Source organism: Orycteropus afer, unplaced genomic scaffold (assembly GCF_000298275.1).
Source record: "Orycteropus afer afer isolate SDZICR_OR568_19922 unplaced genomic scaffold, OryAfe1.0 scaffold00054, whole genome shotgun sequence".
Classification (NCBI taxonomy): domain Eukaryota; kingdom Metazoa; phylum Chordata; class Mammalia; order Tubulidentata; family Orycteropodidae; genus Orycteropus; species Orycteropus afer.
This window is the reverse complement of record NW_006921641.1, coordinates 11959154-11975082: the sequence shown is the minus strand read 5'-3', so window position 1 is coordinate 11975082 and position 15929 is coordinate 11959154. Positions and strand designations below refer to the sequence as shown.

Below are 15929 nucleotides of genomic sequence, written 5' to 3'. Positions count from 1 at the left end.
TAACACATCCTGATTGCATGTTTGGTCAATTTCAGACTGTAGAAGCTGATAAAATTCTTCAATTTCCTCATCTGTGGCTTTGGTGGTTGGGCATAAATTTGAATACCAGTCATATTAACGGGTCTTCCTTGTAGGCGTATGGATATTATCCTAGCACTGACAGCATTGTACTTCAGGACAAATCTTGAAACATGCTTTGTGAGGATGAATGCCATGCCATTCCTTTTCAAACGGCATTAGTGAGCTGAAATGGACTGGTTTTGGCCATTTTGAATCAGTTTGACATACTATGTACTTGTAAAACAATCAAGATGATGTTTTCATCTACCTGGGAAGTTCTTTTGTGTCTTTTTGCATTACTCCTCTCTTCACTTCTGTCCTCAGGCACCAGTGACCTGTTTGCTGTCACTATCTAGTAGTTTGCATGTACTGGGATTTTGTATAAATGAAATCCTAACAGCATATTCTCTTTTTTTTGACTCATTTCATTTCATCTAGCATAATGTTGAGGTTGGATTTATCAGTAGTTATATTCCTTTTTTGTTGCTAAGTAGAATTCCCTACTCAGGGATATACCATAATTTGTTTAGTTATTTACCTGCTAATGGACATTTGGGTTCTTTTCATTTTTTGGCTAGTACGAATAGAGCTGCTGTGAGCATTCATGTTCACAAATGTTTTTGTTTCTTTTGGTAAATGCCTAAATAAAACTAGCAAATAGGTTGCCATTGGATTGATTCTGACTCATGGTGATTCTGTGTGTTACAGAGTAGAACTGCTCCATAGAATTTTCTTGGCTGTGAGCTTTATGGGGTAGATTTCTAGGCCTGTCTTACAAAGTGCCTCTATGGGGGTTTGAATTGCTTTCCAGCTTTTCAGCTAGTAGCTGAGCGCTTAACTGTTTGCACTACTGAGGTACTCCTTAAGGCTGTTTTAACCTTTGTTAAATATTTAGTGCTGTTTCACATGTGTAAACATGTTTACTGAAATGGCATTGTACTAAGAGATCTTACTTTTTTTTTTTTCCATTTAGCACTGTATTTTTCAGTTACCTTCATATCTGTGTGCAAAATTTTTCTTCTAACAGCTATATGCTGTTTCCTCATAAGCATATATTACATTTTACATAACACATTTTCCTAAGTATGGTCATCTGTGTTACTTGCAGCTCTGTGCTATCACAAACAAATCTCTAATTCTTGTCAACTCTATCTCTAAAATGTTATCTTGAATCTGCCAGCTTCTCATCATCACTATAAAACCTTAGTTCAAACTTCATTACATCTTACACTATTGCAACAGCCTGCTCTTTTGCTTTCTTTGACTTTTGCCCCGCAGGCTGTCTTCCATATAGCAGCCAGAGTAATCTTTCTGAACCAAGTATCTAAAGCAGGCCTCACACAGATACTTAATTGGAAAAGGAGGTCCCAGGGTCTATGGACCACACTTTGAGATGTTTCCTCCTTGATTCAAGACAGAAACTTGAAGGTCAATATATTACCTCTTTTATCCCCTCTCTAGTATCAAAATCTCTTCCCTCTCAACAGCTGATGCCCCGTTCCCTCCAGTGACTATTGAGTCATGACAGTGAGATAATAAAATAAGGCAGATGAAAGGTAAAATAAGATGAAGACTATCATGACTTTGCTAAGCCACCTAGAAGAACGCATGATACTTTATAGTTACTGAATAATATATGTTGACTGACATACCAAGTAGTCTTAAGTTTGGGAATCAGGGTTCCTTTGTACCCCAGAATTCTCTAGCCATCTTAAGATTGTTGTTGTTGTTGTTATGTGCCATCGAGTTGGCGCTGACTCATAGCGACCCCTCCTTGGGTTGCTGAGGCAGTATCACTACGGAAGTAGATTGCCCAGTCTTCGTTCTGAGGAGTCGCTGGTGGGTTTGAACTGCCAGCCTTCTGGTTAGCAGTTAAGTGCCTTAAGCACTGTGCTACCAGAGCTCCTAAGACAAGATAGTACCCTTCTTTTAGCTGTGGGAACTGAGTATCATGTTGCTTAAAATAAGACAGTATGGTCCTGCATCAGAGTTTAGGAAGGAGGCAAAGGAAGATGGATCAGACTAGGGTAAACTTTTCTTCCCTGTTCTCAAGGATACCTGTTGAGATACAGTCCCTCTGTCACAGAAATAGGGAGGCCTGGACTTAGCTGGTTACATATCCAGGGATCTTCTGAAGAGTCACGGAACACCTCTACTATTTTACTTAGTTTCTTTTCTAAGCTCAATCCAGGAAGGAATGCTGCCTATTTGGGCGGCAAAGTGATCATTTATATGGACTGATTACTCTTTCTGTTTACAATGAAGTGTGATAATAATTGTAGGAGTCATATTAGATCAATCATTATCATTTTTATGAGATTACAACCTAAATTATGTTTTTATTACCAGGCTTATTTTTTTGTACTGGTAATTAACTTTGTTATCTTCTTAGTATATAAGTTAATTAACAGAAACTTCAGGTCCTTCTTTGTGGTATATATCTTTGTGTCATGTTAAAATCAGGAACCGGTGCTCCATAAAGGATAATAGCTTCCAGTACATTATCCCTCACGATGACTCCTTCAGTGGTTCATCATCTGCCTCTTCATGTGAACCAGTGAGTGATTTTCCATCATCCTTCCGAAAATCTCCCTACATGATGAAGATGAGAAAGATCAAGTCAGCTGCTACTTCCCGTGTTGAAGGTATTAGTATCAGTGTTTTATTCCAAAGACAGAGCAGTTTCTAAAGTTACACTTTGAATAGCTATTATAAAAAGCTCTTAAAGTATTAAATGCCACGTATGTTTTTCTTGTTAATGATTAAAAAAATTTAAGGTGTTAGGCTATTACATACTGTTAACTTCATGAATTGTCCCTTTATCTTAGGGGGTAAAATTATGCTCATCTTGCTACTTTATACTTTGTATCAGCCTTTTCATTTATTTCGACTTCTTTCCTGTTGTTTTGGTTTGTTCCTCTCTTACAGGTTTAGGGGTGGAATAAAGGTTATTCTCCATAGAATATTCTTTTGGAGGTTGTAGTCTCAAGGGTCCCTGGTAATGGTAGTTAGCCCTCTGTCTTAAATACTTTTGATTCTTTTGCCTCAAATCAAGATTTAAAAAAAACACTGCCTAAAGGCCCTCATCCATTTTTAGGGCTATTTAAGATGAAGAACTAAGGAAAAGAGGGGATTGGGTCATTTAAGGAAATGTTATACCAGCTTCCTGAAAAATGTCAGTCTTGTGTGAGGCCTTGCTTACTATGATCTTTCCCTTTGATGGTGTTGTGAATGGTGTTCAGAAGGCAGGCCCAGATACTCATTTACAAACCATATTAAGTTTTTGTTTTGTTTTGCTTTCTGTATGGTACTTCAGGATCAGGTGGAGTATCAACCAAAGGAAGAAGGAAACCCAGGCAGGAAGAAGATGAAGACTATCGAGAATTTCCTCAGAAGAAACATAAGCTTTATGGTAAGGGAGTAACTTTGCTATTTTTCTCCTTGGGTTACTGGCTTTCTTCTTTGAGGATAAAGAGGCAGGAAACCTTAGGTTTTGGCTCTCTTGAAGGACTTTTGAGTTCTTTGAATTTTGGGGAAAAGAATGGTCTTCATCATTTCTTATTTTATCCTTTTACTATTATGATTTAAGGGAGTAGGTCAGTTGAGGGAATGGAACAATGGATATTGAGAAGGAGAGGGAAGAGATTTTGGTACTTAGAGAGGGATTAGCAGAGCTGATATATTGGGCTTCAAGTTTCTGTCTTGCATCAGGGAGGAAACAACGGCCTAAAACTCAGCCTAACCCCAAACCCCAGACTCGTCGTATTCGGAAGGAACCACCAGCTTATCCAGCAGGTATGCTTTCTGATGGAAGCTTTGTGGGATCTAGTTCATTGTTAATTTTTGTTATTGTTGCCTGAAAATGCATATCTTTAAGGGGACATGGATTTGGAGGTCAGGCAGACTGTTGTTTAACTTTTGATTCTTCATGAACTTTTTGACCTTGTTTAATATATTTAACTTCCTTAGGCCGCAGTTTCCTTTTGTGTTGTTGTGTGCTGTTGAGTTGATTCTGATTTAGCAACCAACCCTATAGGACAGAGTAGAAATGCTCCTAGGGTTTCCAAGGCAGTAATCTTTATGGAAGCAGACTGCTAAATCTTTCTCCCACAGAACTGCTGGTTGTTTGAACCACTTACCTTCCAGTTAATAGCCAAGCGCTTAACCACTTTGCCACCAGGGCTCCCTTTTCCTGTCTATGAACAGGAATAATAAAGACAGGATTGTTAAAAAAATTAAATGGTATAAAAACATTTTGAATAATCTCAGACATATAGTCAACACTGTTTAAGCTGTCTGTTACATATTTCAGTATCCCATTGCTATATCCTGCTGTGAAAATGTTGCCCAGTTTTTTTTAAGACACTTGGCATCAGAGAGGGTCTCAGATTGTTATTATTATGGAGAAATGAGTAAGGGTTTTAGAAATGCTTCACTTTCTGAAAGGAAAAAAAAGATTTTTAGAAATTATACACAGCAAGAGTCTCTTTGTTATGGTCTACTGGGAAGAGGAAAACCAGTTCATGATAATTTTATTAACTTCTGGGATTGTATTTTTTTGTTTCTGTAAATTACCTATGTACTGAAGATTATGAAGTGTTTCTTTCTCTCTTTTGTAGGCAGTTTGGAGGAGCAGTGGTACTTAGAAATCGTGGATAAGGGCAGTGTGTCCTGTCCTACCTGTCAGTCAGTGGGGAGGAAAACCATAGAAGGTTTAAAGAAACACATGGAAAACTGCAGACAGGTTAGAATCTGTAACTATTAGGATCTTTAGACCTCTAGTAGTACGTCAGGTATGCTGGTCACAGTGGAGAAGAGACAGGATTGTGTAATAAAAAAAAATAGACTTTGAGTGTGACAAATTTAGATTTGAATCCTCACTCAGCCTCTTATTAATTACGTCATTAAATTTTTTTGTGTGAACCTTGGGTTTCCTCATTTATAAAAGGGATAAAACAATAATAGCTATCTTACATGGTCTACATGAAGTTAAGAAAGAAATAATAAATACCAAATGTGTCTAGCCTGTTCCTTGGCAAATATTGACACTCAGTAAATGGTAATTCTTATTTTGAAAATGAGCTGTCTTTACTTCTTTGCCTATAAGGACATAGCACTGAGCTTTATGGGGTTTTGTGATTCATTGAATATTGAGTCTGGGAAGTAAAGCAGACATGACAGAGCATTTTGAGTTGAGCTTTGTGTCATTCTGGTTCTCTGATAACAGCCTGGGATTGAGCAGTATTTTTTCCTTTTAGGAAATGTTTACTTGTCATCATTGTGGGAAACAGCTTCGTTCACTGGCAGGGATGAAGTATCATGTTATGGCAAATCATAACAGTTTGGTAAGCATGTCTGTTGCCTTCTGTGAGCCTATGTGGTGTATGGATGTCTTTTACTTTGTTGTTGTTGTTGTTATGTGCTGTTGAGTCGGCCCCGACTCATAGCGACCCCTCCTTGGGTTTCCGAGGCGGTATCATTACGGAAGTAGATTGCCCCATCTTCCTTCCGAGGAGTGGCTGGTGGGTTTGAACCGCCAGCCTTCTGTTAGCAGTCAAGTGCCTGAGCCACTGTGCTACCAGAGCTCCTGTCTTTTACTTAGATGAGTAGAAATATCTCAGTGGAGGGGCTAAGGCTCTAGGACTTTATTGGCATGTGAATAAGGAGACTCTTTTAATAGAAGAATTATAGATAGTGAAATCTGTGGTGGAATCCATAGGTAATTCTGTGTTTCATTTTGCCCCAAAGGGTCATATCCTGTGAGACAGAGGCTCAGAACTCTTACTTCCTTTGCATTCACTTCCTTATTTGTCTAGGAAAAGATGGAGAAAGCCAGCCTCAGCTTAGCTGCTAGCCCAGTCCTTGATTCTCCTATGATATAATTAAGTTTCTTTTTTTTTTTTTTAATTGAAATATAATTTATGTACAGTGAAGTACACAAAACTAAGGTGACATGAGTCAGTGAGTTTTTATTTTTTTTGCAGTGTTCCCTCCCCTCCCCTCCCACCCCTGGCAACCAACAAAGGAAGTTTCCCTCCAAATATAAACCTTTCCTTGACCCTCCACAACAACGAACTAATACTATATTTGTCCTTCTGTGATTGACTTACTTCACTCAGCATAATGTCCTCCAAGTTCATCCATATTATGCGGGGTTCTTGCAGACTCTGTTCTACTTTTTTTCTTTTTTTTTGTGATTTGGGTGAAGATTTACAGAGCAAATTCACTTTCCATACAGCAGTTCACATTGAGCAGACTCTACATTATTCTTTAGTGCTGCATAGGATTCCATTGTGTACGTACCATAGTTTGGTCATCCACTCTTCCGCTGATGGGCACGTAGGTTGTTTCCATCTTTTTGCTGTTGTAAATAGTGCTGCGATGAACATGAGCGTACATGTATCTGTTCCTATCCTGGCTTTCACCTCTCTAGGATATATACCTAGTAATGGGATTGCTGGGTCAAATGGTGTCTCTAATTCCAGCTTTCTAAGGAATCACCATATTGCTTTCCACAATGGTTGTGTCGCTTCACAGTCACACAAGCAGTGTATGAGAGTCCTAATCTCTCCACATCCCCACCAGCATTTGTTACTTTCTGTCTCATTGAATCTTGCCATCAGTGCTGGGGTGAGATGGTGTATCTCGTTGTTGTTTTGATTTACATCTCTCTGATGGCCAGTGATTGTGAGCAGCTTTTCATGTATTAGCTGACCACCTGAATATCCTCCTTGGTGAAGTGTCTATTCATGTCTTTTGCCCATTTTTCAATTGGATCGTTAATTCCTTTGGTGTTGAGGCGTTGGAGTTTTCCATCAATCTTAGAGATAAGTGTCTTGCCAGATAAGTAATTATCAGCAAGTATGAATTTGTTGCTGTCATTTTTGTCATGTGGTTTTTCATTGTGTCAATTTCTTTGTTCCATATAATTTTCTATGCTGAGCTTGTTTTGTTTATGAGTCATGCTTCATTGCTATTGTTTTAGTATTTGCTGAATATTTATGCTGGTCCTCTTTTTTATTTTGATATGAAGATTTATCATTTTTCTTTGAGGTTGTTGTTGTTATGTGCCGTCGAGTCAAACCCGACTCATAGCGACCCCTCCTTGGGTTTCCGAGGCAGTATCACTACAGAAGTAGGATTGCCCAACCTTCCTTCCGAGGAGTGGCCGGTGGGTTTGAACCGCCAGCCTTCTGGTTAGCAGTCAAGTGCTTTAGCCACTATGCTACCAGAGCTCCTGATTTATAGTTTTCTTCCCAAGTGTAGAACAGTCCGTTCTATCTTGTAGTTGTCTTCACTTCCCTACCATCTAGAAGTTCTGTAACGACATGGATTTTTTTTCCTTCTTTTTGGTTTGTAGTTGCCCTCATTTGTCAGTTGGTGTCTCTGGTTCCCTGTTTACAATTTTGTAGGCTTATTTACTTTGGATACTTCCATAGCTGGGTTGGTTTCTGGGTTATATCATCATATGTGTTAATGGTCAGTTGTTGTTGACTATTGTTGCTTCTCTGTCCAAAGGGCACCCTTTAGCATCTCTTGTAAGGTTGGTCTGGTTTTAACAAATTCCTTTAATTTCTGCTTATCTGGAAATGTCCTAATTTCACCATCATATTTGAGGGACAGTTTTGCTGGGTACCTAATTCTTGGTTGGAAATTTTTCTCTTTCAGTGTTTTATATATACTGTCCCACTGTCTTCTTGCCTGCGTGGTTTCTATTGAGAAATCTGAGCTTAGTCTTAATGGTTGCCCCTTGTAGGTAACCTTTTGTTTTTCCCATGCTGCTCTCATGATTCTTTCTTTTTGTCTTTGGTTTTGGTGAGTTTGATGATGATATGTCTTGGTGTTTTTCTTTTGGGGTCAATCCTGTATGGGTTTGTTGAACTTCCTGAATGGTTATATTCTCATCTTTCATCATATCAGGGAAGTTCTCCTCCAACAAATCTTGGACAATTTTCTCAATGGTTTCGTTTTTCTCTTCCTGTTCTGGAATTCCAGTGACACGTAGGTTATTCCTTTTGATGGTATCCCACGTGAACTTTAGGTTTTCTTCATTTTGTTTTGATCTTTTTCTGATTGATCCCTTTCCAAAGAAGTATTCAGGAATTTGTCTTCAATCTCATTAATTCTGTCTTCCATTGCATCAGTTCTACTCCTTTGCCCTTTCAATGTGTTACCTATTTCTGGCAATTTCATATTAATCTTCTGGATTTCTGTCTGTAGATTTAGAATCATTTCTAATTTTTCATTTATTTTGTCATTTTGTTCTTGTATTTTCTTCCAAAATTCTTCTAGGGTTTTGTCTGTGTTTTCTTTGGTCTGTTTTTCAGTCCTTTGAAGATACCTAAATATGATTCTTTTGAATTCCTTATCAGGGAGTTCCAATGTTGCGTCTTCCTCGAGGATGTGTTTTGGGTCTGTATCCTGTTCCCTTGTTTCTCCTGCTTTATCTTGCTTCTTTTTGTGGACTGTGATGCTCTGTTGTCTCTGAGGCATTGTGACGTTTTTTGTTTATATTTAATTGGTTATTATATGTTGGAGTGACTTGCCCACAATTTTCGTTTTCTTTATATGTTATCTATATAGTCAGTACTGTGCTGTGCTCCTCTATTCACTGGTTGACAGCACTTATACACTCACCACTCATTCCTTTCAGCTTGTCAACTTCTCGTATGTCCTTACCAACCCTGGCAAACAGAGCCTGTTCTTAGGTCCCTGGAATCCTAATGAGAATGCTATCACTTTAAAATCCAAAATGGTTGCCACTTATAAACATTCAAAATAGCTGCGCCCTTGGTCACTTTAAATATCCAAAATGGCTGCTGCTTGTAAACATTCAAAATGGCTGCTCCTTCTGTCACTTCAAATATCCAAAATGGCTGCACCTTCCAGACAGCAGAAAGTCCACAGCTCAGGTTGTCTCCCTCCTTGCTGTTTCTCTTCCTAGTCATAGGCCACCAGAGCAGTTTGTCTCTGTAGCCCTTAGTGACTGGGACTGATCTTTAGATTAATTCTCAGGTCCCAACACCACTTGGAAATATTCAGGCTGTTGGTCTCATCAGAGTAGTTTACAGTCCGCAGCTCCAACCGTCTCTGTAGTCAGTGTTTTCGTTCAGGTTTTTCCACTAGTTGGTGCCTAATCCACTTCTGTATAGTTCCTTTCAAAGCTCAGGGTTCCAAGATTATCTTCTGTATCTCTGTCAATCGGTTTTTCTTTTCTTTGTTGAAGAGAGTGTGTGTCACTTGTCTGCCTATTCCTCCATCTTACCAGAAGTGTAGCTCTCCTATGATATAATTTTGTCTGTGCTACGAATTACCTGCTTGTTTGCTTCCCTTGTTTTCTAGCCCATTTTGAAGGCTGGAGGTGAGTTAGATGAGCCAACTGAGAGAGAACGACTCCGAACAGTTCTGAAGAGACTAGGAAAGATCAGGTGCATGCGTGAGGTAAGAGCCCAAGGACAGTCACTCCTCCCTGGAGTCTCAGGTCAATGTCTTTCTGTTGTTTTCCACTTTCCTTTGACTCCTTTGGAAGCCTCCTATTTTTCTACCATCTTATGGCATAAGGCTGGTTTCTGCTTTTGTACGTCTTCTGAACTCATTAATAGGTTTCTTTTTTTTTTTTTCCCATCTCCTAAATTTGTTTTTATCTCCTTTTCTTTTTGTTCAAAGGGGTTTCTTTACTATTCTTTAGTTGCTGAAGGCATTCCCAGTAATCTCAATGTGATGAAGTTTAATGTTGCTTAGTATTTGATACTGGGGTGGGGTTGGATCACAGAACAAGGAGGAAGCTTTGACACAGAGTTTGTACCTAGTTATAGTTTGTTGAATGCCAACTAAACTGAATGAATATCATAAATAGTGATATTTATGTTAAGCGAGGGACAAGGAAGTGTTGCGCCAATGGGAAATATTCGAGAGGGTCTTGGGTCATCAGAGGGTCTATTTGTATAACGTGGTATGAATGCCTTGTGACTGTTTGGAAGTTTAGAGATCATGTTAAAAGATGTAAGCCCTCTCTTCTGTGTTTAGAGTTGCTCTAGTACCTTCACCAGCATTATGGGATACATGTACCATGTCAGAAAATGTGGCAAAGAGGCTGCAGAGCTGGAGAAGATGACCCTAAAATGTCATCACTGTGAAAAGCCATATAAATCGAAGGCTGGACTTGCGTATCATCTGAGGTCAGAGCATGGGCCTGTGAGTACTAATTGCTTTCCAGACCCTCTTTGGGGATGTATCCTGTGGTGACTGCTTACCCTTATATCTTTCCATATATCCTTATTTCCTCATTTGTGTCCCCCTTTAATCTTTGAATGATTCTGTTCTTCCTTTGTTCTTATTTCTGCCTTTTGAACATTACTAAGTTAGAGAAATAAAAGTTCAGGGTGAGTCTGGGACAGAAGTAAAGTCATATTTGCAAGGCTCAAGGCATTCTGCCTTAGCTAGAATTTTGTGAGAATCTCTCCTGACCTATTCTTTTCAGTATTTTATTTATTCTTTTCAGTATTTATTTTTTTGGTCTTGAATGTTTTTTTCCTGATTACATTTCCAGGCTCCTCCATTCTGTGTTTTTTTTGTTTAATAAACAGAATCTTTTTTTTTAATTTTTATTGTGATTTGGGTGAAAGTTTACAGAGGAATTTCATTTTAAATACAGCAGTTCATACACATTTAGTTTCATGACATTGACTGCAGTTCCCCACAGTGTAACAGCTCTCTTCCCTCTTCCTCCCTGTCGTTACTTCTTCCCCGTGCCCTTCTTTCCTATGCATTCCTGTCCCCTGAGCTATCTCCCTGTACAGATAGTGCCCTTCTGTTCTCCCATGATCGTTCTAAGGAGTGTGTGTATCTGGTGTAAATGTTCACCCTACATGCCTGTCTGTTGTTTGACTGGAAGCCATGGGAGTGAGTTCAGTTCCAGACCTAATGGATAAAAAGGGGTCTTAGTCTTGGGAGTTTCATCAGCCTCTGTCAGACGAGTAAACCTGGTCTTTTTATGATTTTGAGTTTTGTTCCACATTGTTCTCGCACTTTATCCAGGATCTCCTGCACTGATCCCTTTCCGAGTGGTTGACAGTGGTAGTCAGGTACCATCTAGTTCTTCCGATCTCGTGGTCATATAGACTAAGAGGTTCGCATGGTCCACTGGTCCCTTGGGCTAATTGTTTCCATGCATCTTTGGTTTTCATCATTCTTTCCTGTGCACGAGGACAGACCCATTGTTGAATCTAAATGGCTGCTTGCAAGCTTTTCAAATCGCAGCTGCTACTCACCAAAGTAGGATGTTGTTGTTGTTATGTGCTGTCGAGTAGGACCCAACTCATAGCAACCCCTCCTTGGGTTCCTGAGGTGGTATCACTACAGAAGTAGACTGCCCAGCCTTCCTTCTGAGGAGTAGCTGGTGGGTTTGAATAGCCAGCCTTCTGGTTAGCAGTCAAGTGCCTTAGACACTATGCTACCAGAGTTCCCAAAGTAGGATGTAGAACAATGTTTTTGTGTAGTATGTTAGGCCAGTTGAGCTTGATGTCCCTTGTGACATGCTCCCAAGGTCGCAGGCCTAATAACTCGCTCCTTCAGGGTGGCTAGCTGTGGCTAAGGAGTTAGCGTAACTTTGCCTGCTGTTACTTCTATATACAGGGACATTCTTACAGCACATACAAATACATATGTAGAAATATCATGTGCCATGCTTAGTAATATACAGTATCTTTTAGAGTCAAGTTTATTAAGTTATAATTGACATGTTGTCACCCTTGTTAGTTTATATTTACAGGACTTTTGACAATCACAGCTATGTAACTGTTACCACATCCAAGGTACAGAGCAGTTTGATCATATCCCAAAATTCCTATCACCCTCCCCTGTTCCCGAAAATTCTCTGTTCCTTTATAGTCAACCTTCTCCTCTTCTTCCAGCTCTTGGCAGCCCCTGATCTATGTTCTATTCCTGTAGTTTTGCCTTTTCCGGAATGTTATATAAATGGAATCTTACAGTTTGCAGCCCTTTGAGTCTGGCTTCTTTCACTTAGCATAAAGCATCCATGTGTTGCGTGTATCATTAGTTTATATTCTCTTGTATATGGAGTAGTATACCATTGTATGGATATTTCAGTTTATCCATTCACCAGTTAAAGAACATTTGGGTTGCTTCCAAATTTTGGTAGTTCTAAATAAAGCTGCTATAAACATTCAATTAAGATTTTTGTGTAAAAATAAGTTTTGATTTCTCTTGTGTAAATACTTAGGAATGGGATTGTTGGGTCATATGGTAAATGTATGTTTAACTTTATGAGAAACTGCCAAACTGTTTTCCAAAGTGGTTATGCCAATATGTATTCCAACCAGTGAAATACGAGAATTCTAGTTGCTCAGAATCCTTGCCAGCTTAATTTTTTTAAGCCATTCTAACAGATGTGTATTTTATTATGGTTTTAATTTTTATTTCCCTAATGACTAATAATTTGACCATCTTTTCATATGTTTTTTGTCCATTTGTATTTCTTTAGTGAAGTGTCCCTTGAAATTTTTATTTTTTCAATTGTTTTTTTTTGTTGTCGTCTTAGCCTCCATTTGAGGATTTTTTTTAAGATAATTTGGTTACAAGTCCTTTATCAAATACATGTTTTACAAATATTTTTTCCCAATCTGAGATTTATTGTTTCATCTTTTTTAACAGTGTTTTTTAAGAGCCAAAAGTTTTTTATTTCACTAAAGGTCAATTGAAGGAACCTGGTGGCATAGTGCCTAAGGCATCTGACTGCTAACCAGAAGGCTGGCAATTTAAACCCACCAGCCACTTTGCAGAAGGAAGACTGGGCAATCTAATTCCATAAAGATTCACTGCCTCGGAATCCTCAAAGGGGGTTGCTATGAGTCAGAATTGACTCGATAGCAATTGGTTTTTTTATTTTTATTTTTATTTATTTTTCTTTTTTCCTTTCACTGCACACTGCATCTTTGTTATTTACAGTCAACTGATGATAGACTTTAATTGTATCTATATAATACCTTTACAGAAATATCTAGATGGATGGTTGATTAAATAACTAGATACAGTTATTTAAGCCTAGACATCAATAAAAACTGCCACATTCAGGATGCCATATATTCTAGGAATTTTCAGTTTGGCTTTTAACATTTAGCACTATGATCTATTTTGTGTTATTTGTTTCACTTTTTGTGTATGGTGTGAGGTATAGGTGAAGGTTCATTTTTTGCATGTGAATGACTCTATCTACTTTTCATAATAGCAGATTTTATTCTGCTAAGAAGATTTTGTCTTTTTTTGTTTGTTTGTTTTACCAGTAAAATATGCATGAGTATGGTGAAGCTTGCTTTTAGGGGTCAGCATGCCAGTGAATAACCTCTTGATATTTATAACAGAAAGAATAGCTGTTCATCACTGGCTCTGAGTAAAGGCCTGTTTTTTGCTGTGTCTCATTCTTGTAGATCCCCTTCTTCTCTGAGTCAGGACAGCCAGAATGCTTAAAGGATATGAGCCTAGAGTCAAAGAGTGGGGGCCGAGTTCAGAGGCGTTCTGCGAAGATAGCTGTATACCACCTGCAGGAGCTGGCCACTGCAGAACTGGCCAAAGAATGGCCTAAGAGAAAAGTACTTCAAGACCTGGTACCTGATGACCGGAAGGTAAGGTAGAAGTTATATTAATTTTTGAGCCATTATATATAATACTGTGTTTACTATATAGAGAAAAGTAAATGTACTTGAGTGAGTACATTATGAGAACTATTTTGCTTCTTTATCCTTGAAGATAGTGTGTATCTGATCCAACTTCAGTGTTTGGATTCAGGTAGCTCCTAGAGAGGCATGCAGTTTCAGAAGTGCCTTAAATTTTAAATTAAAATTTCTTTAATTCTGGATTACTTGGAGCAGGAACCTAAATTTGTAGATTAATGTTTTTGCTTTAGTCATTGTCCCATGTGTTTCCACTTGTTAGTTCATATGTAGTAGTTTTTATCTCATTCAGATAAGTGGTTTTAATTTGGTTTTGTAGCAGCAGCGTTCCCCCTACATCCCCTTTTGTTTCCCAATGAAAGATTATGCAAAACACCGGTATATAAAATAATTAAAAATGGAGTTGCTCTGAATAGCTCAGAATAGTGAGATCAGAACTCTGTCTCCGTGGCCTCTCCTTCAATACTTTCCATCTTTTCTCTGGGTGATCCCAAGCATGCTACTCAGTGATGCAGAACCCAGTTTGAAAGCCATTGGTTTAGAGTAGGTGATAGGACAGAAGGAACATTATTTGGCAAGGAGGAGACAAGGAGTGTATGTATGTCTGTAGGGTAGTTATGGGAAGGAATGGGGGAATATACAGTAAGGGCTAAAATCAGTGCTAAGGACCCTGTTATTTTTCCAGGGTGTCATGAATAATAATAATTTAGTTTTGGCCTGGGACTTTGATCCACATGAAAGAAGTGTCGTGCCTTAGGAGAACAAATGTCAAATCCTAGAAATTAACACTTAGCTCTTATTTAACCTAAAAAATCAGTCCTACTTCTGTCCAGAGAATTGAATCCTATTTTTAAATATCAAAACATCCTTTCTTATTTCAGATTTATTTCTATACTTATTTCCTACCATAGGCTAAAGACATGACTATCAAAATTCAGAGTAAATGGGGATTTTGCACACTGTTACATATCTTTGACATGGTAGTCAAGGTGCTTTCACTGTGCTTAGTGCATGGTGCATGGTGCATGGTACATGGTACATGGTGGTGGTGGTGGTTGTTATGTGCCATCGAGTCAGACCTGACTCATATCGACCCCTCCTTGGGTTGCTGAGGCAGTATCACTACGGAAGTAGATTGTCCAACCTTCCTTTCGAGGAGTGGCTGGTGGGTTTGAACCACCAGCCTTCTGGTTAGCAGTCAAGTGCCTTAGGCACTATGCTACCAGAGCTCCCATGGTACATGGTAGGGAGTTTGAAATAAAAACTTGTTAACTCATTGATAAGATGTGGCAGTTTTATTCAGCAGAACATTTCCTAAAATCATAAAGCAGTTTTATATTTTTGGCAGTATATGCATCAAAGGCATTAATTAACTAGTTTCTTTATTGTGGTAATATATGCACAGAACATTTGCCATTTCAACAGTTTCTTCATGTGTAATTCAAATTGTTTTGAATAGATAATAATAGTTTCTGTGGTTCAAAATATTGGTAGACATTGAGATATCTCACATCTCCCCTGTCCTTGTTCTAACATGTCCCCATGGATAACCATTCTTACTAGTTTCTTGTGTATGCTACTGTTTCTTTCCTTTTTTTTTTTTTTTTTTGGTTATTGGGAAAGTTACAATTTTTAAAAAGTAATACTGTGTTTTTTGTGAAGGTTTACTGTACAATAGCAGTTTAGGTTCCCATTCAACAATTTCCACACAGCTTGATCAGTGACATTGGTGTGTGAACATTGTCAGTGTTTTCATTCTGGTTGTTCCATTTCCATTAATCTAGTTTCACTGCCCCCTGTGTTCTCATCTTTGTTTTAAAGTAATTGTTGACCATTTGGTCTCATATAGAAGCGTTTTTTTTAAAGGTGCATAGTACTCATGGGTGATATTCTTTATTTTGTTAGCCAGTCTGTTATTTAGCTGAAAGGTAGCCTCAAAGGTGACATTTGATGGTTTAAGAGTATTTTAGGGTAGTAGTCTTAAGGAGTCCTCCAGTCTTAGCCAGTCTAGTAAGTCCGTCTTTTTTTTTTTTCCCTTAGGAATTTGAGGTTCTCTTCTACATTTTTTCCCCATTTTATCAGGGTCTGTTTATTGGGTTCCTGATGAGAACTGTTGGTAGTGGTAGCCAGGCACCACTTCTGATCTTAGTGTTTATGAGGCTGTGGTTTGTGTAGACTCTT

At 38.5% G+C, this 15929-nt stretch overlaps 1 protein-coding gene and 1 pseudogene across 1 annotated transcript in view; one reads left to right on the top strand and one right to left on the bottom strand.

Annotated features, from left to right (window-relative positions):
• LOC103195354 overlaps window positions 1-1058 on the bottom strand; it is a 12247-nt pseudogene extending 11189 nt beyond the window's left edge.
• Window positions 1059-2533: 1475 nt separating this feature from the next.
• ZNF512 (zinc finger protein 512) overlaps window positions 2534-15929 on the top strand; it is a 31027-nt gene continuing 17631 nt past the window's right edge. Inside the window, exons 1-8 of the mRNA XM_007938832.2 lie at window positions 2534-2705; window positions 3377-3472; window positions 3772-3855; window positions 4680-4804; window positions 5319-5405; window positions 9403-9501; window positions 10087-10254; window positions 13506-13700. Coding sequence (XP_007937023.2) covers window positions 2657-2705; window positions 3377-3472; window positions 3772-3855; window positions 4680-4804; window positions 5319-5405; window positions 9403-9501; window positions 10087-10254; window positions 13506-13700 — 903 coding nt within the window. The 5' untranslated portion in view covers window positions 2534-2656. The remainder of the gene's footprint in view (window positions 2706-3376; window positions 3473-3771; window positions 3856-4679; window positions 4805-5318; window positions 5406-9402; window positions 9502-10086; window positions 10255-13505; window positions 13701-15929) is intronic.